The 26,028-nt window shown below is 44.1% G+C and overlaps 1 protein-coding gene across 2 annotated transcripts; it reads right to left on the reverse strand.

The window, feature by feature from the left end:
* Positions 1–5,080: 5,080 nt before the first annotated feature.
* Positions 5,081–26,008, reverse strand: KCNG3 (potassium voltage-gated channel modifier subfamily G member 3). 2 transcript variants are annotated; one of them, XM_081854868.1, is made up of 2 exons: positions 25,135–26,008; positions 5,081–8,046 (listed from the first exon to the last, which is right to left on the reverse strand). In XM_081854868.1, exons 1-2 carry the CDS (start codon positions 25,821–25,823, stop codon positions 7,401–7,403), a joined length of 1,335 nt encoding a protein of 444 aa, XP_081710994.1. In that variant the 5' UTR covers positions 25,824–26,008; the 3' UTR covers positions 5,081–7,400. The 2 variants fall into 2 exon arrangements, with proteins under 2 accessions (XP_081710994.1, XP_081710993.1); XM_081854867.1 differs by having other exon boundaries at positions 25,102–26,008.
* Positions 26,009–26,028: the final 20 nt, after the last annotated feature.

Genomic DNA, 26,028 nt, shown 5'->3' on the forward strand with positions numbered 1-26,028 from the left:
GCAGGAGTTGCCAGGAGGAGGCGTACAAGATGCCATCCAGCGTCTTAGGGACTCCACTCCAGATTTGTGTAGGGTTTACTCCTTAGCCTTTTCTTCTCCTGAAGATATCCCATAAGGGAGCTGAGGATCAGGTTTTTTCCTTCTCAATGGGCTACCTTCCATGTTGATGAGCCCCATCTGCCACTCACTTCCCTCTACAGCACATGCAGAAACTGCCTTATTGACCCTTGGACCCACTACAGTCATACCTCTTGTTATGTTTGCTTCAGGTTAAATCTTTTCAGGTTGCATCCTGCGGCGACCCAGAAGTACCGGAAAGGGTTACTTCTGGGTTTCGCTGCTCGCACATGCACAGACGCTCAAAATGACGTCACGTGCATGCACAGAAGCAGCGAATTGCGACCTGCGCACACGTGGGTTGCGTTCTGCTTATGCTGCGAACGGGGCTCTGGAACGGATCCCATTCGCAACCAGAGGTACCACTGTATTGGTCTCGTCCACTCAATCAGCCCAACTTTGTATGCTGGGCAAGTCCCTAATTCACGGAGGGTTTGAGACCCAACAGCTATCCTCACCTGATTTAGCGCCAGCCAGGCAAACCCTTTCCTGGGGTGTGGCCACTGTCGCATGTTGACAGTTTCTAGGAGAGCCGAGTGCAAGTTGAGCACCAAAGGTGGACAAACTACCCCAGAAGCAGCACATGTTTATCGTTATAGGTACTATTCCTCCCCTAACACTCCATATACCCCAGGGGGATATATATCTAAAGCAGTGAAGGGAACTCTTTACTTGCTCACAGGTTGTCTCTGGTGAAATTCCCCTGAAGATTTTTGGGTTGTATACAGCTGTTTTATCGACCGGCTTCATAAGCAAAATTAAATCAAACTATGGTTTAGTGCAAATGATCAAACATGCTTTAGGAGAGACCAGCTGCTTTGCTTAGCGTTACTTGCAAAATGGACCAATGTTTTGTTGCATTGGCTTTTAACTGTTGAACAGCTGCTGTTGGTATAACAGTTTTAATGCTTTAGTAATTAATATTTTAAGTTAAATTATGGTTTTGTTGTCAGTCTGCTTGGGCTTTATAAAAGAAAGGTGGCATATAATTATCTTGAATCGTCATTCTCATCAGCAAGACAGCTGAACTCGTAACGCCATCCTCATAAGAAGAGTCCTACCAGATCAGGTGAATGCAGAGGCGTACCTAGGCTCCCTTGGTAAGATGTATTGGTGTGGGCAGGCATGATTTTTGCACCCTCCTAGGCCTGCACCCTTTGCAGGGGCCAACGTGGCCAATCCCCAAGTACGCCCCTGGGCGGATGATCCTCCTAGTTCAGCACTCTGGCCAACTAGATACCTGTGGGAAATCTGAAAGCAGGACATGAGTGCAACAGCACAATGCCCACCTAATTGCAAGTAACCGGTATTCAGAGAAATACTGCGGCTAAGAGTATAGCATGGTTATTGTTATTATTCTCCTCCTTGAATTTGTCTAATCCTCTTCAAAAGCCATCCAAGTTGGTGGCCATCGCTGTCTTCAGTGGGAGCGAGTTCATATAGTCTCCCAACTCCCATCAGCCTCACCCACATGGGTAATAATTGGGGTCATGTCATCTGCATGGTTAGATTCCCGGTCTCTGTTATAAGGCATCGTGCTACCTCTAATATACAGCTCAGTTAGTTTTTGTTTCCAGGTAAAAGAACCACGGTTCCCGTACAGAGATATAACCATGTTACACTGGCATCTGTAGTTGGCTTGTGTGTGGATGAGCATACTTTGGCTGAAAACCTCTGAATAGCCATTGAAAAGCATCCTCTGTATCCTATTCAAAATAATAATTTATTGTAATACAAAAATGAAATATACATAAATAAGCAATTTTACATTCTGCAATGCAACTAAAGCTGTAAAACATTTTTTTAAAAACGTAACTTAATATATACTGGTGTTTCATAAACATTCCCTTGAGTAAATAGGTAACGATGCTCTTTTGGATTTGTAGAAATGGTGATGCATAATGACTGCTGCGCTGCTCTAAGAGAAATGGCGGGGCTTGTGCCGAAGGTACTCTTGTGTGGATGCCATTAATATCAGTGGAGATTCCATTGTGTTCTCTGTTTCAAGTGTCCTTCTGGAGAAAGACAGGCTTTCTCTGGCTCAAGCCCCCTTGCAATGATGGGGAGGGAAATCTGCTCCTTCAACCCTTTTCAGAGGACAAGAAAATCATGTTATTATTCCCATGTCTATTAATTATTCCATGTCTATTAATTTTTGTGGGTCTGCTCCAATTAAAACTTATATCAGATGCAATCCAATTTTTATGTATGCATTGATAATTGTTGACAATGCACTTTTTATTTATTCTATTATTTTATGCATTCCACTTGCATTATAAACACATGGCATGAACTAGTAGACCCAAGGCACAATATTCCCTAAACTTCACATGGAACTAAGACTCCAAACATGTATGTAGTGTAAAAAATGTGAGATAGTGCTGGAGGGCAGTCGTTAGAATCAAACCACTGGTCACATTTTTGGCCAATTTATCCATTAACATGGCATGTTTCTGTATTATATATGTCCCTACATCCACAGGACTAGGTCAGGTCAAGAAGGCTCTCATTATCAGGTGACCAACAATTTTGGAACAAAATAAAAAAATTCCTTCCAGTAGCACCTTAAAGACCAACTAAGTTAATTCTAGGTATGAGCTTTCGTGTGCATGCACACTTCTTCTGAAGAAGTGTGCATGCACACGAAAGCTCATACCTAGAACTAACTTAGTTGGTCTTTAAGGTGCTACTGGAAGGAATTTTTTTATTTTGTTTTGACTATGGCAGACCAACACGGCTACCTATCTGTAACAACAATTTTGGGTTGGACTTGCTAGGCAAAGCACCATCTGTGGTCATTAGGACTCTTTCCATCCACTGGGCACTGACCTTGTGACTCTTGAGGTTCATAGGGCCCCAAAATAGTGACTACAGCTGGTCTTTCTGAATGGCTGGAGATATTCCTGTAGGTGTCATGAGTTGGCATGTGCTCTTCCTTTTTAAAAATGGTGGCAGTTTAGACGAATTTGTTGGCAGGGGGATACAAGCACATGACTACTCTAGCAGCCACTAGGCAGGCAAAAGGACCCCTGCCCTGAGATCATAGGAACAGAGGAAGCTGCTTTATACTGAGTCATTCATCCATCCATCTCAGCATTCTCTACAGAAAGGTTTCCCAAACTTGGGTCTCCAGCTGTTTTTGGACTACAATTCCCATCATCTCTGACCACTGGTCCTGCCAACTAGGATGATGGGAGTTGTAGTCCAAAAACATCTGGAGATCCAAATTTGGGAAACCCTGCTCTACAGTGACTGGCAAAGACTCTCCAGGGTTTTCCACCCTACTTGCAGATACTGTGAATTAAACCTGGTACCTTCTACATGCAAAACCGATGCTCTCTCACTGAGATCAGTTTCTTTGGTGCTTGCAAACGGCTCACACTCAAAAATTACTATGATCTTATCTGCCTTTCTGGGCTCAACCAGTACCTGACATACATTCGAAACCTTCCTGGGTTCTCTGTGACTGGTCGGAACCACAGATCACATGCCACTTTGATTCTCCATGGGGAGGAAAGCAACTACCAGCTTGCTCACACACACACACACACACACACAAACACACACACCCCTTCTCCTGGAGTTAATAGCATGGAGTATGCTGCTATGCTGAGGCTGGCACTATTGGCTGACCACATAAAAACTGTGCATGGGAAGCCGGTTCAAGATCTAAAATAAACAATAATTTTAAACTGGTTTCTGTCAAATTCTTAACGCTGTTAAATGGAAACACATGGCAACAGCAAGAGATGTTCCAAAAACACACTCACAATAAGCATTTCACAATGGCGTTGTTTTTAGGTGAACACACCAATTCAGATAAAAGACAGATTCTGAGACTCTGAACGAAACAAAGAAGTTCCATGTTGACGTTTCTCAGCAAACAGTCCTGGCTTGACTGTGCCTATATTTAATGTTCAAACAGCGTAGGTCTATTATGGCAGCTTTCCTAAGTCGTATTAATAGCGCCATTAAGCAGCACTACAAAAGAACAAGAATTCCTTTATTTTGGTTCTACATTTACAAGAGAGTACATACTGCTTTTTACATAGCACAACTTATATTTAGCTCGAAAGCTTCTTTTCCATATCAGCGGAGCTGCGTTTTATTTTTGACCTTTCAATCAATAAACCATATTGAAGTATATCAGGTCTGAATGGCTTCCTTCTGTAAGGATCGCTATCAAAGACGGGGATAACAAATCCCTATTTGACTGCAATATGTTTATATATAAATGAAGTCTGTAAATCTGCCAATGAGGCACAGCTGATGCCATGGTTCAACATGATCCAAAGAATCTCTCCTTTAAAAGAAAATCGTTTTATGGTTGGCAAAGAAAACAAGGGAGGCATGGACAGTTTTGGACAAAGGATTAAAAAGTGGTGGGGGTGGTTTGAGGAGGTTTTTCCAGAGACTGGACTAGACCATGGACTAGGGAAGGGGCACCTGTAAGCCTCCCAGGTGTTCTTGGACTCCAGCTCCCATCAGCCCCCGCCAGCATGGACAATGGTTGTGGATGATGGGAACTGAAGTCCAACCGCATCTGGAAGCTCGTAGGTCAGAAGTTCCTGGGCCAGAACTCAGTATATTGCATATCTGATTTCCCTTTGCCCTATTTCCCTGCCATTATAGTGTGGAGAACTAGTCCTTATCTCGGGTATGAAACTTCCAATTATTTTCTTGGGAGATCTGTGTTTCTTACTTTATTGCCACATTTGTTTTCTATACTTCTTCCAAGGAACTCACAAATGGCTAGAGATGGGAAGGCCAGGGGGGAAAAACAGAAAAATTGGGGGGAAACCAGGTTTTTTCCTGGGTTTCTTTAAAAGCCGTTTCCCCCCGGAAAATTGAAAAAAGAGGGTTTGATATACCACACACTTTTTTCCATTTTTTCTGGGGGAAAAATGGCATTGGGGGAAAACAGGGGGGAACCTGCCCCCCCCTTTTCCCCAGTTTTTTCCCCCCAGGCCTTGCTATCTCTACATATGGCATTATTTTATTCTCCCGTCAACCTATGAATGACTTACCTTGTAAGCAAGTCTAGGCTGAGAGACAGAAACGAACCCAGAGCCACCAACTTAATTTCAGGGCTAGGCAGGGAGTTTTACTACTTTACCCTCTCTCTTTATCTCCTCCACCACTCTGGCCACTGTACTGCAATTATTAATAAAAAGAGGAGGGAGGGGAAGAACAACAAACTGAAGGCTTTCGAACAAATGCTTTCATACTGATGGAACAGAGTTGGCAACATAACTCAGGCTCTGCAATAGTTCACACACGAGTCCTCTCTAAATACATCTATCACACTGTCAGCAACTGAATTTTTATAAAGTCCAATAGCAGCACTCTCCCGCTAATCACATTTGTTGCTGAACCTAAAGACACTGACTTGCAATGAAGTGCTTTGTTTCTGAGCAGAGATATTTAGGACTGGAATGCCAGAAAATCTTGCTTCACCGGAAAACATGTGGCACAACAGGGAGAAAAAAGGCCAGATTCTCATTTCAGTTTGTAATTCTGGAATCTGGTAATTTTGCCAACTCCACTTTCGCTAATGCAGATTTGCCCGGCTTTAGTGGATATCAGATTATTTCCTCAACTGTATGGGGTGCGTGTGAGGCAGGGAGGTGGTGTACAACAGACAACAGACCTTAAATGTTCAAGGAATAATAGGGCTCCAAATAAACGACCTTTCTGTATAGGATTCCCTTTTCTTACCATGCAAATTGATGATTAAATTAGGTGATGATTCAAGCATTTGGAACACAATGGTTTCCAAACTTTTCATATTATGCAAACCCTTTCTATGTTGACTCATCTGCAGAGGAAGCCCTGTGTGAGAGACAAACGTGTGTTCACTGACCCTTCTAAGGTGCTTTCTCACATCTGGGACTGTAGGCCTGCTGAGCTTTGCCATCAACTCAGCTGAAACCTCAAAACGCACCAAAATAACATCTGTATGCATTGCAGGGGGAGACTATTAGTAATGTCCTGGCTTGTCTTACCATTATGGAGCTCATCACTGGGGAAACCCTTGATAAGCTCTTAAGGGAACCCAAAGGTTCTTCTTAACACTGCCAGGCAACCACTGTTCTAAGCAGAGCCAATTTTAAGAGGAGATTATCACTTAAGTTTTACAACTGGTTAACCAAGTAAAAACAAACACCTTTCCAGGGGAGAAGAAGAGTTTGGATTTGATATCCAACTTTATCACTACCCTCCGGAGTCTCAAAGTGGCTAACATTCTCCTTTCCCTTCTTCCCCCACAACAAACACTCTGTGAGGTGAGTGGGGCTGAGAGACTTCAGAGAAGTGTGACTAGCCCAAGGCCACCCAGCACCTGCATGTGGAGGAGTGGAAACACGAACCCAGTTCACCAGATTACAAGAGTACCGCTCTTAACCACTACACCACACTGGCTCCCAGAGCGGGAAGCAGTAGAGCAGAGAAATAATTTCTCATATCAGCCTTCCTCAACCAATTGCCTTCCAGATGTTGTTGCATTACAATTCCCACCATCCTTGATTATTGCCCAAGCTAGCAAGAATTGCTGGGAATTAAGAGACTGACAGCATTTGTAAGGCACCAGGTTGATATTCTCCATTTCTTTATCCACTATTGTCTCTGGTCAAAGAGGCTGCTGGAAAAACCCCCAATAAAGAGAGATGATTTCAGGATCCCAGTCATCACAACTTACAGCACAACATGGAAAGCTTCACTGAGATGCCCAGTGCGTTGTTCAGGAGAAACAAGACTGCTAACCTTCTCCCCCTGCAAAGAAGAACCTTCTCACCCCAAATCGAATCACAAATGGCTTTTGCAACACCCACAGCCAAGTTCAACTGCGGCTAGCCATATGATGCAAAAAGCTGCTGTTTTTTAAAAAAGAAATACCACCCACCCACTCTGGGTGCGCCGAGCTTGATCACTTGAGTCTCTGGACTGTGTGTGCTCCTGAAAACAGACCTTGAAATGAATGAGAACATCAAAATCAAAGACATATTTTAAATGCATGTGCTTCACTCTAAATAGTGCATACCGCCTGCAATGTCCAACAAGCTGGAGACACTCGTGTGCGATGAGACTAAGGAAATGAGTGCTTTGCTTTCATCCCTGCATTGAGAAAGTGGTCACCCTGCAGGTGGAGAGAGGGAAAGCATTCCTTTAAGGGCATAGGGCATTGCCCCTCCTGTCAGTCACCAGGAACAGGGAAGAAACAAGGAGGGTCCGGTCGATTCCTTCAACATAATAAGTGCTGCTACGAAATGCAGTTGTGCTATCCATTAATTTAGGAATTCGGCAGAGAGGCTCCTGCTGTACCTAGCAGACCGGAACTTGAGCTCATGGTAACACTGCACAAAGCTGTGGTAGATGAAAGTGATAGGCAGGGCCAGCAACACAATCCCGCTGACCACACAAATCCCTCCAAGAATCCTTCCGGGTACGGTGACGGGGCATACGTCGCCATAACCAACCGTGGTCATAGAGATGATCACCCACCAGCAAGCAGCTGGGATGCTGGCATAGCCTTCGTTGGGCTTCCCTAATTTCAGCCCGTGTTCAAGGAGCTGGGCGAGCGCGCTGAAAATCGCCATAGCAACGCAGACGAAGACGAGCAGCATCACCATCTCCCTATAGCATCGCTTCAGGGTCAGGCCAAGTGTCTGAAGGCCAATGAAGTGGCGGGCGAGCTTAATCACCCAAAAAATCCTCATCATTCTCAGGACCCTCAAGGTGACTCCAGCCCTCTGGAGCTGAGAATTCTCCCCTGTAAAAACGGTCATCAGCACAGAGATGTAGTAGGGAGTTATTGCCAGCAAGTCGATGATGTTCAGGGGTCTCTTGACAAACTCACACTTGTTTTTGGAGACGATGAACCTCACAATGCACTCTGCAGTGAACCAGCCTATGCAGATGGCTTCAATTATCCTGTTGAAAGAAACACAAGCAAAACAATTCAATTCCTGTGAGTAACTTTGGTTGGTCGGTCAGTTGAACTTGGACGCTATTACACTGACACGGTCTCAGACTTTTAGCAGACAAGCATGCCAAATAAGTTTTTTACTGGATTTTGATTCAGCTCACAAATAACAGGTTTCTAGCAGCTATTAGTAAGATACTAATGGATTAGAGGCTGCCAGAAACACCTCTCACTTGATCTTGTTCTCTTAAAGCCTGGATTTTTACATACAGATGGCTTTCGGGGGGAAGAATAATAGAAACATATTTTTCTTAGTAAATGCACTATGCCTGATTTTATGTTTTCTGATTGTATGCATTTATTTAAACTCTTAAGACATGTCAAAAATGAACCTCTAATATCTAACAAATTGAGGAACTGACGACATTAGATCAAGTACTGGCAAACAGCTTGGGACTCAAGTACCTTAAGGAGCACCTCTTCCAGTATCAGCAAACTTGGGCTCTACTTTCAACAAGAGAGGCTCTGTTGGTGCTGCCTGGTTGGCACTGGCCCACCACAGGGCCTTTGAGGTGGTGGCTCCCCAGTTGTGGAATGCCCTCTCTGGTGAGGTGTCTCCCCCTCTCTCATTCATTAACATTCAGGAGGCATTGGAACACATTCCTGTTCACATAGGCACTTGATAGCTGAAAGATACAGTTTCCGGCAACCTTGAAATTATTAGCCATGGGGCTGTTAGATACGTGGCTGTTTCTAAATGATTTTAGATGCCCTTAATGTTTGTTTTCCATTTTTTCCATTTTGTTTCTAATTGTATAATTTAGCAGCTTTGTTGTTTGTTGCCCTGGACTCCTTTGGGAGGAAGGGAAGGATGGAAAGCAAACCAATAATACTACCAAAAACTATTAGGTATCAGTAGTGGGCCATGGTACACTGGAGAAAAAGCTGACAAAATGTGTGCATGTGCGTGCACGGGATCAGCACTCCTGCATTTAGATCAAATTAGTCAGCACTTTTATTCCCCTCCAGGACTCTATTCTAGGCCCTTTTAAAATGATTTCCTAGATGAATAATTATCAGTCAACTGTAAAACAGCCTAAGCATTTCTCCAAGGTGGTTGAAGTCACTGAATTGAACTGAACGCTGTGTTACCAACATCCTTAAATCAGAGCACCAGATACAGTTATTACCAGGTGACGGGAAAGCAGGAACGGGGCCTTTAAAACAGCATTGGCTGTTCTGATTCAAACTGAATGCCCTGTTCAAACACGGCGGAAACTTTCTAATAGTACGCAGTCAGCATTGCACAGGCAGTAAAGCCAATTCGGGGGCTGATGGCTTAAGTCGTTTTTAATGATGCTGCTAACGACATGGGCTTTTTTTGTGTAGCTTCTGAAAATCATTTTAATGTTTTGCTTCATGTGCTTTATATTGCTTTTTGTAATATAAATTACAAAAGCAATACAGAACAGATAACTTGCGAAATAAACATATCACGCCACGAGAGCTTCAAAGCCTGCCGAACACTGGCTCATAAACACAATCCTGCCTAACTTGTGGCAATGAGGGCTGTGAAGGTTGCTCATTCTGCAGCTTGCGTTGCAACCTCTATTAGCTGAACTGGTGGATGTTCCAGAGATTGCTCACTCCCACTCTGGAGGAGGGGCCCCTGGAACATCCAAGGAGCGGTTGTGACCAACTGGCTGCCCACTCCGAGGATAAAGTCGCTTTGCTTCAGACTGACCTTGACTCTGCAGTTGCCACAGTTACAGAAGAAGTACCCAGTGCAATAGTCGCTGATGTGCTGCGGGACACGTTTCGGCTTCTGCAGTCAGCTGATGTGGACGAACTTGTTGGTGGCTATGCTCATGGCAATGCACACTCTTGACTCCCTCTCAGCTTATGAAATCTAGCAGAGAGGGTTCGCCTGGCTGGGGTCCAACACTTTGTTGTGTGAGGATGCGGTCCCTGCTACCTTGAAAGAGACGGTGGTACCACTCCTAAAGAAACCAGCCCCGGACTCCTTGGACTGGAATAACTTTTATGGGAAATCAGTGATGGAGAGCATTGTGCTGGGGCATCTGCAAGCATTTTTGGATGTTGAAGGTTATTTACATCCATTCTACTCTGGGTTCAGGCCTGTCCTTGACTACCCAGATGGATGACCTTTTCAGAGAGTGGGTCAGGGGGGTTGCAACCTTGCTCCTTCTTCCTGATCTCTCTATGGGTTTCAATACCATTGCTCATGGCATTCCAGGACACGCTTCAAGGAATGGAAATTTGGTACATTCTGCTGCAGTGGATCTGATCCTACCTACAGGACCAAGTCCCGACAGCAGCACTGGAAGAGTGCTTTTCACCCCCATGGCAATTGTGCTGTGCCCCAGGGCACTACTTTATCCCCATCTATGTGAAGCTGCTAGGAGTTTGAGAGCAAGATGTCATCAGTATGCTGGTGATACTCAGCTCTGTTTCTCCACAACATCTGAATTGGGAATGGCTATGCGGGAATTGGATTGGGACCGGGACGTGGTGGTGGGATGCAGGAGGCAAATAAGCGGAGCTTGAATCGTGGCAAGACAGAGGCAGTGTGTGTGAGTGGTCCAAAAAGTAGTCAATTGTCTGTCCTGGATGGGGTTGCACTCCCTCTGGAGGAGCAGCTACACAGACTGGCAGAACACAGATTGAACTAGAGAGCTTGACAACAGGAGTTCAGGCATTGGTGACTGACTGGATTACTGCAATGCACTCTATGTGAGGCTTCCCTTGCACTTGATCCGGAAACTACAGTTAGTGCCGAATGCTGCAAAACAGTTGCGGGCAGGAGTGAGACCCTGCCAGCATGTAACTCCTCTGCTGAGAGATCTGTACTAGTTGCCAATTTGTTACTGGACTAAGTTCAAGGAGTTGCTATTAGAGCCCTCAACGTCTTGAGACCAGTTGATCTGTGAGATATCTCCTTACTCAACCTATGTGCCCAATCAAGTGCTTCGATGTTCAGCAAGGGCACATGCTGTATAATATCTGTCCCAGAGTTTTAAGAAATCAATCTTTGAGTGCAGCAGCACCTGCATTTTGGCGCTCTGACTATTGACATCAGACGAGCACTTTCGCTGTATTCTTTTCGCCTTAAAATGTTTCTGTTCAGGGAAGCTTATCCAGACACACAGATGTTGAAGTGATTTAATCTTTTGCTGTTCTTTTTAATTATCTTTTAGATGTTTTTAATTACTTGGTTTTAAAAAAACTTTGTGTGTGTGTATTTCCTTGCAGAGAGATTTTATTGCGATCAAACCGTGTTTAAATCTTGTTCAGTAAATAAACTGTGACCAGGCTTTGTTCAAAGGATGACCACTTACCTTAACAGCAACTCCTCTGCATCACCACCACATCCACTAGGCTATCATCGCCCCGTTTTCACCAGGTAACAAGATTCAGAAATAAAAGCAGAAGCCACTGCCTATAGAGCAACTTGGATGAACCAATGAAAGTCCTGATGCATGGTAAGAGAGATCCCCACTGCAAGTTTGCAAAATTTTCATAGGCAAGATGTGGATGTGGAGCAACGAAAGAAGCAGCTCCTGAAGAGAAGGACCATGGGTGGGGTATGCTGAAATGCTGAGGAGCTCTGGCCTGTGGCCAAGGTGGTTACTCCACCGTCATGGATATAACATACAGTTGCCTGGGGATAAGCCTGCAACCTTTGTTTTTGCTGTGTTCCAGGCTAGCAAAAGCAACATTAGGAAATACAGCGTGCTCCTATTTCCGCGCAATTTAGAGGCAAATGTAGCCCCGTAGTTTCACTTTGATCACAGCAGTGTTCAGCAACCAGACTGGCCTGCAAGCCATGCAAGCACAAGTGGGATGAGAGGTCAAATCTATCTTCCGCTTGTTCACTTTTTGTCATCCATGTGACATCTACTCTCACCTCAGGGGACTAAAAGGGAAATGTTTATATCATGTAAAGCATTTCCCAAGTGTTTTGCACAACTGGAATGCTTGCAAACAGGAACCACATATTTTGTATTTTTAAAGAAAAAAATTTTTTTACCACTTTTTCTGGGTTCAGTAAAATATGTTGGCTTTGTAGCCTCCACAGACAAGAGTGCTTCATGTGCTATTTTGCAACCTCACTCCGCCCACTCTCATTCCTCTTTTGCCTTAAGGATTCCAATGCTCTTCAAAAGCTCATGTTTCCCATTGTTGACTTGTATGAATCACTGGGAGAATATAGCAAGTGCTCATGAATATATGAAGCATAGAGCACCAAACTGGTGGTGTTGTGGGGAAGAGAGGCAATTGGCAACTGTGGCTCCATCAGGACTCTCTGCGGGACTGCAAAGAGAATCCATAGCTCTGAATCCAGAGGCAGAGATGCAACTGTGCTAAACAGTGTGATTGATACTGCTATGGTAATAAATGCCTTGAGATGGCAGCTGATTCCTACTCCTCCATGGCTGGTGCATCAGTGTAACTCGGACTGTGGGAACCTGGTGCCCTCCACCTGTTTTAGGCTACAAATCCATCAGGCCAAGTTAGCACAACCAAAGGTGATGGGAAGTGCAGTCCAAAACTTCAGGAAGGTCCAAGTTGGTTGAAGATGGCAGCATGAACATTTTACAGTGCCGCAAGCACTACATGACCTTATCCTTCCTCCGCGCCCTCAAGAAACCTCCTTTCCAACTCTGCAGTTTCCCCAAGGCCAATGCAGGATTATGCTAATCTGCAAGCGGCTTGCAAAAAAAAATCAGAAGGAAGCCATGTGAAAAGGAGCTCTCGCCCATTCTACCTTTCTCTGCCACACACAATTCCGCTGCACTTAAAGCATTTTTTATTTCCCCAGGCATTCGGTGGTTAATTGCACACTGCTGGCGAGAGAATGTACTGTTTGCTGCTCCTGCTTTAAAAGTTGTTGCGAATTTGTTGTAGCCTTAATTGCTGTTTTGTGCTTCTGTATATTGGTGCGGTTTTGCTTGCAGCTGCCCCGGGCTCTGATTAGGAAGAAGGGCGGGGCATGAGAACAATTAATGGATAATAAATAAATAAGCTGCTATGGTCAAGCACCGTCCAGGTTCTGGTCCAAAACTATCAGTCGATGCACTATGTTGCCTGGCTGATGAAGCAGGGAAATAGGAGAAGCAAGCCTCACCCAGTTCTCAGTGCACTGTTGTGACAACTGGCATTAACAGCACCTAATTGAAACTGAATATCATCCATTTTTTATGACAGCTTGCCCTGCCCAAATATACGCTCCTTACAATAAAAACAATTCCTGAATTCTCCTAAGCAAGTGGCAGGATGGTAGTTTCAAAATGCAGCTACATCATAAAATTAATCAGTAGTTCCTAAACTTTCTTCCTCGTGGACCACTCACAAATTGCAAAGGGCCTCAGCAGATCACTTAATGCTTTTTGTGCCCGTTGTTGTAACAGCGCTAGATGCTGTGTGATTTTCAATTGTATTTTTATGGACATGCTACAGAACATCCTAGGTGAAGCTAATGGACCTCAGTTCTGGGAACTCCTGAAATAGATGAATGGTGCCAGAGAAAAAGGCATTTTTTAAAAAGGCATCCCTGTTGTTTTGATACAGGCTCTGCTATGTGTAATGATGAAAACTGTGTGTGTGTGATTTTGTTCTGATATTGGAAATATCAGTATTGTGTGGTGCTCTCCTATAGTCAGAAACAAATCCTACTGAGTTTAGTAGGGCTTACTCCCAGATAAGTGGGTACAGGAGCAAGCCCACACTGAATTCTGTAAATCCCATACCCAGTTACCTGGGAGTAAACCCACTGAGTCCGGTGAGGATTCCTTCTGAATAGACATGATTGTGCTATAAGGTTACAATCCTGCACACTTACCTAGAACTATGCTCCATTGGATGCTATGGTACTTATTTCTGAGTAGATGTGTGTAGGATTGTACTGTTAGTATCCTTAATTCCAGTGAGGCTGTCTTTAAACAAAAAACTGGAATTCAGCATTTGTGAATGCTGTCATAGTTAAATTAAGAAAACCTGAGAAACTACATATTCCCAACATCTACATATTCCAACGCATATGGCCATTCAATTTTCTTTTGTGTTGATTGCACTTGAGTTGAATGTTAATTTAGTCCTTGTCTAAAACTCTCTAATTTGGAGTATTTATCAGCCTTTTAATGAAAGTTATTTTAATGCAATTCTTTGTCTGTTGATTCAAAATCTAGGGTTCTTCTTCTTCTTTACTATAAACCAATCATTTTGTTTAATTTTCTGCTCTGACTGATAAGACCCAAACAGAATAGCCTATTTTACATATAGACTGGTTCAGACGGCCTGAGAATTCTTTTAAAAATCACTAATAAGGCTAGTTTGTTGTACTCAAAAGTAATTACATTCCGAGCTGTCAAAGCATCTTTCAGTTGCAAATTGCACATTTTTCCCTTTGGAGGTTGTCTAAAATTCTCCAGTAAATTTGTTGAGCATTAAAACTGGGGGAAACAGAGGTTTGGCCTCATCGTCCACTAAATGTCTGAATAAAACACAGTATATGCAGGACAAGAAACACGAAGGGGGAAAACAGAAGACAAGACAGCACATGATTAAACTAGTCTACATCAGTTCGTGCAAGAATATGATTGTATTCCCAAATCAAGGAAACCCTAGAAAACACCAGTAAATTCCCCTCCAGCCTCCAGCTGTTACCTAGGCAAAATCTCATGGAAGTCAGTAAATGGCATTTTTCCAGCTGCTTACAAGTTAATGTGAATTTGAGCTTCAGTCCATTTGTTTGGAAGGAAGATCCAATTAGCACTTAACTTCCAAAGAAGTATGCCTAAGATGCTCATACTATCTAGCACAGCGATGCATCCATTTTGTAAAGAGGGGTCACTATCTCCCACAATCCATGACTGTTCCTCCTGAAATTCAGCTTGGGTAAGGATTGTTATGCAATATTAGGCCACTGGTTCATCTGCCTTAGTACTGTCCACTCTGCCTCCCAAGGCATCATCAGGAGATGTTTATTTTTCCCGTACCCCTACTATCTCAAATTATTTAGCTGGAGACGCAACCTGGAACCTTCTGCATGTGCTTTCGTGCTGAGCTATGGCCCCTCAACCCTACAAGAAACAAAGCATTTAGGTCGCATGGTAACACTACAGGGAGGAGGGAGAATAACAGAACCACATGGCTATTCCCCGCTCCTGCATGGGACCCTAGCCCGAAGGCCATCTGGACTCTGATCACAGTTAACCAGGCGAGTGGCTAACTGCAAATCCATGAATTGCTTTAATATCTGAATCCCATCCTTCCCACAAGCAGTGGATTGTTTGGGGCTCGCAAACCAGAATATAAAGCTTGAAGCTGGTTTGCAAACAGCAGTTTGTGCTAACTATGGTTTGCAGTTATGGTTGAATTCACAGGCCATTAACAAACCACAAGTGGAAATGGGAGCAATCTTACAAATGAAGCAGATGGGAAACAAAAGCATACAGAAAGAAGTTCCCAAGGCTCAAACCGTTGTATGAGTTCCTAACTATGATTAGCACAAACCATGGTTTTGCACAGTGCCTGAATCCAGCTGTAGAATCAAAACTGGAATCAACCAAATGGTACTCACAATGCTACACTGCTCATTCACTAGGTCTATCACCAAAGCTGACAAGTTTGTACTGGGGTGACTAATCTTTCTTGACCTGAGGGCTGCACTTGCTATTGGCCAGGCCTCTGAGGGCCACTCGCCAGCAGTGCAAAAGACCAAAGTAAAAGAGGGTTTTGCCAATGGGAGCAATGGCACCCCATACTTACTCTCTCACACAGCACACCCATACTTGCCACATACACAGCACTCATGCAGACACACACAGCAAACACCACAAAAATCTCTGTCTTGGCTCTTCAGAGAACTTTATTATTATTATTCTAGCTTTATTTCTGTGTCATCTTACACCCAAAGGTGTCTTAAATAGGAAACATAAATATTATTTTTTTAAAAAGTAAATTAAAAGTGATCGCACTGGCCTGGGAGGAGAGGTTCCTCTCTTCCCAGCACAATACTGTGATTGTCCTTACAGTCCAAAACATCTAGAAGGCACTATGTTGGCCAAGGCTGTGTCAGAGGGACAGAAGACCCAAAGCCCCATGACTCCCTAGTTGCTGATCTCTAATATAAGTGCAAGGATGTTCTACTGGAGTCAGATAAAACAATGAGCAATATGGATTAAATTATGGACACAATTCGACCAAAACTGAAGCCCCAATCTGGTTAGCTCTCTCGTTCGAACAGGCCTTGATAGTTCTTCACTTTTGCTGGATTGTCTGGGACTTAATCACATAACTTACCACTTAAAACACACCAATTTCAATGTGGTGCAAGCCCAGTGTACCTTTTTCTGGTCAGTATGCAGTGTAAATAAAGGGGTAAATTACTCTGAGGAGCATCTTCTGAAATACACATAGCGTTGCAGAAGATAAGCTACAGTATATCCATATGTTTAAAGTTATGCCTATAGTTTTCATTAGCCACCCACAATCCTCTATTTAAAGAAGTTTAGAATGGAAGCCAGAAATAAAAGGGAGCTATAGAATAGGACTTGCCAAACTGGATATACGCCTAGAACAGTTTTATCTCTTTTTAAATTCACGTTTAAATGTTCTGCAGTCCTACCGCCTTCTGACATATTTTACTGGCGCTCATAGGAATTCAATACCTTTACGGAGATCAATTTTATAATGGGGGATAAATATTCTCCACAAATGATAATGTGTTGTGTTTCCAGTAGCAGCTCTTTGGGCTTTAGTTGAGATTAAGAACCCAGGGGTTTTATGGTTAGTAAACTGTGCCTTCGGTAAAACACATACCCTTAAAAAATCACAATCCCAGCATACAGAGTGAGGTGTTGGGTGAGACAGTCTGTTCTAGCTGTGCATGCACATCCTTGGGGAAAGTTTCCAAAAAAACCATGTACAAGACAGTTTTATTGGCATCACAGGAACGGTGTGTGTGTTTAAAGATGGCTTCATCGTGTCGAATTGCTCCAAATGACCTGTTATGGAAAAGCACTGAAAAAAGCTACCCTAAGATAGATTTTCCACAACATGCATTTCAGTAAGTCATGCCCTGGGTTAATTTATGGGAGAGAGCATAGATCAGAAAGGCTAAGGCACCCTCGTCAGCCATCTGCTATGTGGGAGCAAGAGGAATATGAACAGCGAATGTTAAATTTGCAAAAGCTAAAAGGGAGAGGGCTCAAGTGAAACCAGTGGAGTACTACTCTTCAGAAAAGTTCTTCCTTGTGTTTGGTTGCAATCTCTTTTATTGCAAGGTTTGGCAATGTTTGGTGTTCATCTGCTTGTTTTAGAGGGCAGTTTGCCCTATTAAATTATTTTACAGCAGAGGCTCCAGGAAATCACACAGGGATTAATGGAGCTATAAAGGTAGGTAGGTGGGTAGATAGATGATAGATAGATGATAGATCATTTCACACTCAGGTTATGTATCACAGTAAACCCAGTGAATTTAATGGAATTGTTAGTTATGTCCATTCATTTCACTGAGTCTACTCTGAGTAGGACTATTATTGGCAATTGTCCACAGTACCCCACTCCCTCCCCATTTATCTTACACTGTGCTTCCCTCTTAACCTGGCACCACACCTTCTCCACCTAAAGTTTTCTGGGCATCTTGAACTCTCCACTTAACCCTTCCATTCTCTTACACGGGCACACAAGAGAGCAGAGTATGATTACTGTCTTGGGGGGAGCGGGGGTTGTACTGCTTCTAGCAATGAGCTCAATATGGTTACCCATTATAGCTGTTTCCATGCTCGCTCGCTCGCTTGCTCTCTCTTACAGGGAGAAACTGCAGCTACTTCTTTTGAGAAGCCTGTCAGCTTTCCAGCTGGAAAGAACATCAGGTGGCTTTGGACTGGATACTGCCAGGTCTGCTTTACCAGCGACCTCTGAAAAGTGTGAAATGATCAGCTATTCTTATCTGTTCCTGCTGTAACCAAGTACTTATGGATATGCTTTGGCTGTGCTGATGACATTGAGCTCTCTGGAGAAGGAGGAGGGGGACAGTTCATGGAAAGGGGCTCATGTCTTTTGAGTTCTGAATACATACAGTAGAGTTTTATACTGTATATTTTTTTGTGTTTGTTCTGAAACAAACAAATAATTTATTTATTTTGTAAAGTTATCTACTCTTGTATTTGGTACTATGCGGTTTTATGTTCCGCTCCATTTCTTGCCAAATATATGGCTTAACCATTCTGTTAACCTGCCAGTACCAAGAGTAATAAGCGACATTTGATAATAATTTCATTCAGAATCTCTGCTTTAAAAACAAAACTTCATACACATGCACACAGACTCTCCCACTCCCACAATTTTCTATCTTCACCCTGCAAATGGAAACGTTTCAAAATCTCCCAAATCCTGCCTGGAAGATTTATTTGTATGCATCAAAAACATATATTTGTATGCATCACGGACAGAGAAGCTATGAGCATGGAAACCTGCCACATACAGAGTCAGACCCCACTGGTCCATATTATCTACACTGACAAGCAGTGTCTCCAGAATTTCAGAAAAGGTTGTCCCCTCGCCCTACATGGAGATGCCGGGGATTGAACAAAAAAACTCAGAATGGATATTTGTAGTCCAGTGCTAGGGGGTATGAGGATGGGGTTGTGCAAAGAACTTGATAAAACCTCAAGCAACAAAAGAAGGAAGACCAATGCTTGCTGTTTCAATTTTTTGTAAAAAAATGACGGAATAAGTAGTACTTGGGGAGGGTATCACCTAGCCTCTGATGGAGTATAACACTGATTTAATTACTCTGACATTGACTCTTTAAAGGCCAGAAAAGCAGAGGTCAAAACCAGGAGTGATGTCATGGAGACTAGCCAATAAGGGCCTGCGGGTATCTGGATAGGCAGCTGTTGTTTAGGTGCCCCAAGATGCCCACCCTGTGTCCTCTGAGCTTGGTGCAAATGTCTGACCCCAATGGGGATGCAAGTCCTCACCTGGGGCCACTAGTCACCCACAAATCCAGCAGGGCTGAAGTTGAAACAGCACCAAGTTTTATGGGGAGCAGAGATGACAGTGCAGAAATGGCCTCTTGTTAATTATCTTTCTGCGTTCATTTGACTCCTAGGAATTGGTTGAAATAAACTGATAATTCAAAAATGCCCTGTGTTAGAATCGAGTCACATTAGTAATCATTGTTAACTGACTTGTGGAAAGGCTGTTAACACCTTATAAATGAAATTTGCAGAACTGTATGAACAGATGAGCAGAGATATGTGCGATTTTGGAAGACTGACCTTGGCACTAAGCAAATTAAAAACAAATTATTAGTGAGAGAAAATTAGGTCTGATCAGGAAAAAAGGATAATTAAAAGGTGGCCAAGTCCCCCCCCCCAGTTCCTTTTAAGCGTGACAACCTTCAATCAGCAAAGATTTGCTCAAGGTGAAGGCAAAGGACAGAAGAATATTAGTGTTTGTTGTTGTTGTTTTTAAAAACCCTTTTCTTTCTGGATGGTAGTCACGTAGGTGTTACCCAGAATAACCCACTGAAATTAATGCACCTTAGTCTCCTGTATTGCAGGAGGTTAAACTAGAGCACTCTGGGGGTCCCATTCAACTCCACAGTTCTATGCGCATTAATTTCAATGGGTCTACTCTGAGTAAAATTTAGTTGAATGCTACCTTTTGTTTTGAAGTTCACTCTTAAAGATACTCATACACCTGTAACAGCTAACAGTCACTTCACACTAGGCATATGTCCAAAATCGGCTGTGTCGCCATCTATTTCTACCCTGTCATCTCTGTGGCACCCACCATGTGGGTTGTTTTCAATTGCATGAATATAGTGGACATGTACCATATGTGGCTCTCTACAGAATGTTTCCGTGGTGCACACAGTCCATTAATAAAGAGACAGTTAGTTGCCCCATATTTCATGCTCGTAGAAGAAGCTATCGACAATTTAATGTGTACCCCACTCCTATGGGACTTGGCCCTAGTTAATAATTTTCAGCTGAAGTCAAAAGTTCCCGGTGTTCGGTTTTAAAGCTGCTTTCATTAACTGATGGCCAGAGTAAACCCATGGGATTTTTGAAGGTACAGCAAAAATGGGCTGCTTCACAAGTTCAGCCGAAATTAAGAGATATAGCTGAGGACACAGAGTCCTAGAATGAAAACTGATATTAAGAAGATGCCAGCTCAGGATCTGAAGTGGAAAATCCTGCCTTTGAGTAAAGGCCAAGGGTAAAGGATATCTCTCTCAGCCCAATTATTTCACCCCTAGTTTATCTTACTACTGCATATTATAATCATAATTCATTCTGATACGTTGTTTGTTGCATCTTTGTTATAAAAGACACCTGAAAATCATTCTCCCCTAAATCTGTCAATAGCACTGGTTTATATATCTATTTCAATTTCTATTAAGATTCTTCCCATCCCCACCCAGGCCGTATTATTTTTCCTCCTACAAAATATCTGGTTCAAATCTAGAAATAAACTAAAAATGTGTAGTAACCAGGACTTTTTGTGACAGTACTCACTAGCACAGAGTACTGGCACTTCTTATTTTGCTGCTGTCAGCAGCCATTTTGTGCTGGCACCCACGGCACTTTTATCAATATATGAGTACCACAAGAAGCTCTTAAAAAAAAAAAAAAATCCTCTAGGATCTGATTGATATTAAATACTAAAGAGGCTGCCCGGGTCTAAGGATATGAAGTTGTGCTCAATTTGAAGTACTGTGCTTGGGGTTTTTGCAGCAGTTTCATTTGACTGTAGATTCATTCCAGTAATTCATTACGCCTTTAAAAATGATTACTTATCAAACCAGGACTATTTCTAAGAGGGGAAGCAACAAGTTCTAAAGAAAGAGTAACGTGTACATAAAGCACTGGAACAAAGTCAGATAGTGGCAGTTTTCTCAGAAATATGACATCATGGACAGTTTTCTTCCAAACCCACATTGAAAACAAGTGTTCTCCCCACCCACCCAAACTGGCTTGCCAAAGTTTTGTTGTGGGAAAGTCATGCCTCTGTGAAGTTTTATCTAAAATGCCTAACTTCCCAGCTTACTAATTAGAGTGTATCTTTAGATGTGGGAGGATTATTTAAAATGAAAGACAGTTCTTTTATAAAGGTGCTTCGATGGCTCCCCGACTGTGAAGGAGGGAAGCAGCAGGAGACAAGTGAAATTAGCAATAAAGTCCCCATAAACTTCAAAGGGAGCAGATATCATCCATATGGCAATGAGACCAAAGGTGCCACAATCCCTATTCAGTCTTGCTAGTGCCCAGCTTTTAAAACAGGACCTCAACAATGAGTGCAGCCATGGTTGGAGCGCTGCGAGATCAAAAGCTCAAAAATTAAGAGATGCTTCAGGGCTAGGTCATTATTTTCTATACAACAGCAACTTCCTGCAGCAGTAGATGATAATTTGAAACAAGCAAACCACACATGCTTTCCTCTCTTATCAGGAACCAAAAATAATAATAATTTCAATAAGACTGTTATTGGATTAACGTAGGAGGAATGAAATTTCACAGAATTGTTCATTTTATCAGCCAAACGAAGAATTCTGCATCACTCTAAAGAATACATATTCTTCTACTGACAGAAACTGGTTTAATAAAGTTACTACTTTACTTGCTTGGTGTAACATTACTTGGTACAAGCCCAGAAAAAAAGTTTCTTTATGCTAAATGGGAGAAAGAGGTTGCTGTATAATAAGAGCTGGCAATTTTACTGGTGCCACATATACTTGTTCTGCATTTGTAAGGAATTGGTATTTTTGTTTGGCAGCACCCCTACTTTGGAACCCTCTCTGTATTGATGTCAAACGGGTGCCTTCCCTGTACTCTTTTAAGTGCCTGCTAAAAACTTCCTTTGTTTAGGCAAACCTACTCAGATACGTAGAATGTTGACATGTGTTTTGATCTGGTTCTTTAGTTTATCTTTGATTTTAATTATTCTTTCAATGTTTTAATAGCTGTTTTTAACTACGGTACTTTTGTTGATAATTTTACTGGGTTTTCTCCTCATTGAAAACTGCTTTGAGGGGTTTTTTTCTTACACTCAAGAAGTATATAAATTTTACGAAATAAATAAATGAAAAGAATATAATGCATTGTGTGGGTGAGAGGCATTGGGAGAATCATTCCCCATTCCTGCAGAATTATTTATTTTTTGTCATTCTTGGAGAACCTTTACATATAGGTCATCCTGTTTCATGTCCAAAGCATTTGCCCAAGGGCATGGATTAGGGCAGGGAAATATTCTAGCTACATCAGAATCACATAGTTTAACCTTTGAAGTATGGTTTTCAGGCTGCAACTTTAAATTCCCGTGGTGCAATGAGAAATCAGGTATCCATGGCATTTCCTGCCCATTCCTTCCCTGCTCTTCTTCTGATAGCTGCCACAAGCAGGACTCCAGGTAGACAGGATGGATGAAAAGACAGGTGGAAGAATGGGCTAGAAAAGCTGTGGCTACATGAGGTACCAGCAAAGTACCATACAGATCTCTGGGTTGCCACCAGGGAAAGCTTGTAAGAGTTGATGAACTCATTCTAAACCCTGGAGAGCTGTCGCCAATCAGTGTAGAGAATACTGAGCTTGATTGACCAATGGTCTGACTCAGGGCAGAGCAGTTTCCTACATATATTCCAAATCAAGACCCCCACTGTGAGGGGAGAAAGGGTTAGGCTCTAGGCTTGAGGAGACACTAGCCAAAGTGCCCTCTGGTGGGTGGAGCCGCCATTTTAATTTCCCACAAGCTGTCACTCCAGGGCATCGCGGGAAATTAAGATGGTAGCTCACAGGTTCGGTTAGCTAGCAGGAGGTGCGGAGGCAAGATGGGAGTCAGTGATGGTGGGCCTTGCAAGGGGACAGGGGCAGAATGTGCAAACAACCAAGGTTAAAATAACCCTTAACAGAATTCAAGCATTTGTGTGTGTGTGTGTTAGTTTTTTAATTTGCTCAGTGCATATATTTCAATGAAGAGGTATATCCTCATGTGGGCAGTGGTAAATTAAAAGTCAAAACCTGTGGATGAGCTGGAATTTTGTTCTTCCCCACCCTATTTGTTTCTGTTTCCTTCATTAATGTCAATATTTAATTGTTTGCCTTTATTATTTGCAATAAGCTTTCAAGTCCACTGAGGAAGATGAGTCTGAAAGACAGGTCTGACCTTTTTGTAGTGTGTCTATGTTTAAATTTTTCTGATTCATTTACTTATTTGAAATAAATTTCTGTTGCATGTTTTACCTTAACTCCCTTTTCAGCTGCCTGTCTTAAGACACCAAGTGCCTGGAGGGAGAGTTCCTTATGCACCTCAAGCACCGTTTTTCAAACTTTCCCCCTCAGTGAAAGTCCCCCACCCCCAAAAACGCTATTTATTTGCTGCTAAGGACCCTTGCACTTCCTCTGCCATGGAACTTCAGCTGCATCTACAGAGGATTGCAGAGTATGGTCTGGGCTAGAGCACACACGCAGTTCGTCCATTGCAATGGCCAGGCATTGGGTATCGGCATTGCCTCATATAAACTGAACCAGGAACACACCCCTATAGCTGCACATGGCAGAGAAATATTAGCAGTGATGGGCAAGTTTATCTTTCAGGAAACCTTGCCTGCCATTCCTGATTTTCACTGTGAATAATCCCTGATAAGCTCTGAAGGAATCACAGGCTCCTCAAGACACAGTTTGAAAGCAAGTGAACTGAAACACCCTGCAAGAGATGCTTATCTAGCCATTTTATGGGAAGGAGGAAAAACACCTTCCGTGGAAAGACAGAGCATATTTCTCCCTCTGTGAAACTGAAGCGCCGCTTCTTACTTCAGAAGCTGCCTCTCAGGTCCATAAAACCCAGCCAGTTTAGTTTTCCAAAACTACTGTTATACCGTTTTCCCGATGTCTCGAGGAAGGGCTGTGCAAGACTCTTAATGAAGGCGTTGGGGTAGGAACTATGCTGCCCTGTTATATTTCCTATGAAAGTGCAATTTATAAACATTTTAATGTTATTGTTATGATTAATAATAATAAATACAAATCCCAGATCACTCACTGGCACCGAGAAAGTTTGCTGCTGTAGTCTTGGAATGTTGACTCCCCCTTATCCAAAATGTTACGGTGAGGTCCTAAATCTAAAGGTGTATGAGGGCACCCTCTTGCTGAAGCTAAGCAGTTCTGAGGGGGCAATCCTATGGCAAGATTTGCCATGGCTCAGCCCAAAATATACGAGTGTAATCCTGAATCAGCTGGCTGAGCTGAATCCACAGTAAGGTCCCCCCCCCCAAAAAAAAGTGTGTGTGAGGGCTGGACTAGAATGGAGGTGAATTAGGCTGAATCCTAAGCCTGTTCAGTTCAGTCACATGACCGAATAGGAAACCTATTTTAAAGGCTTGTTTCCCCTCTGCCAGGCTTAGGAAGAGCAGCAGCCCTGCTGCTGACCAGGGTTTGGTTCTGGCATAACTTTACATTCTCTGAACTTGCACCAGCTGGCATTATGGCAATTTCTCATGCAGGGGATTGCTCCCTGGGTCTGGTTAGTGCTTGGATGGGGTAATCCTCCCAAGAAGCATCTTTGCTGTCCCACCTTGGGAACCCCACCATAGCTGTCAACCTGGGACAGGTAAGGCTGCTGATCCCTTATTTTCACATATGTAAGTTGACAGCTATGTACCCCACACACCTTGCCTTGGGACTTCTTGGCAGACGAAAAGGCAACACAGTACTGCAAGAAAGTAAATGAGCTGAGCAATCATTTCCGCTCTGTAGGAGTTTCTGAGAAATAGCTACCCCTGCCCTATCCCCACCTTTTTCTTTCTTTCTTTTTGCAAAGGGGGAAGGTGAGGTGGACTTTGACCGATGGTTGTTTCCAGCGTGACACCAGCACTTGGGAGAAACTGGTGGCAAGGCAACCATCGCGGTGATGAAGATGGCGAGGAGGAGGAAGACAGGGAGCATTGCAGAGAGGAGGACAGAGACGGGACACACTCGGACGGGACACCGTCGAAGAAGGGGGGGGGGGGTAAGAATAAGATTTCCTCCTACCCTGAAGGCTCCCTGAGTGAGTCTGCTGTGTACCTGCTTTGCTCCTCCATGCTTCGGTTCTCGGCCGCCCGCCACTCGGGCATGGTGCTGGCGCAGAGCACCACCATGGAGACGATGACGAAGAGGATGGAGACGGTGGCCAGGATCTGCGCGGCCAAGGAAGAGGTGGGCTCCTCGAAAGTCCTCCTCATCCTCTCCAGCCACTTCTTCTCGGCGCCGGGCGGGGGCGCTGCGCGGCCGCTGCCCTCCCCGGCGCCGGCGCCGCCGCTGCTGCTGGCGGTGGTGCTGCCGCTGCCCCAGGCCGCCCCGGCGGCGGGCTCGGCGGCCTGCAGGTCGTCGGCCGAGTAGGAGGTGTAGGTGTCGGACATGCGGTCGTCGAGGCGGCGCTGGCAGCAGTAGTCGAGGTGCGACGCCTCGAGGCCCCAGTAGACCATCTCGTTGTAGAAGGAGAGCTCGCACATGTGGGGCACGAAGCGCAGGTGGCCGTAGCGCACGTAGAGCATGATGAAGCCGAAGGCCTCCGAGTGGCGGTCGAAGAAGTACTCGTTGCGCTCGCGGTCGTAGTCGTCGCAGACCTCCAGCACGTCCTGCTCCGACAGGCAGCCGTGCAGGCGGCTCAGGCGGCGCAGGGGGAAGTCCTTCAGCACCTCCCGGGAGAACGAGTAGCGGGTGCCCCCCACGTTCAACACCACCACCGACGGGCCCCCCCGGCCAAAGTTCATGGCTCGGGGGGCGGGCGCGGGGGAGGGCGGAGACGGCGAGCGGGGGAGGCCGGGCGGCTCGCGCGGCGCCTCAGCAGCCCCGAGGTGCGCGCCGGGGAAGGGCGGGGTCCTCCTCCTCCTCGCTCAGCCTCGAAGCGGCGCCGTCTAGAGCGCGCGCTTCAGTGCCTCTGCCCTCCGGGTCTTTCTTTTCGTCCTTTCCGAGGGG

Source organism: Podarcis erhardii (assembly GCF_964252035.2).
Source record: "Podarcis erhardii genome assembly, chromosome: 3".
Lineage (NCBI taxonomy): Eukaryota > Metazoa > Chordata > Lepidosauria > Squamata > Lacertidae > Podarcis > Podarcis erhardii.

Bases quoted from the DNA above. Each gene is read 5' to 3' on its own strand.
- KCNG3 (XM_081854867.1), bottom strand. From the start codon at position 25,823: ATGAACTTTGGCCGGGGGGGCCCGTCGGTGGTGGTGTTGAACGTGGGG. The intron at 8,047-25,101 runs GTAGGAGGAAAT...TTCTTTCAACAG, and splicing joins TCACTCAGGGAGCCTTCAGG to GATAATTGAAGCCATCTGCA.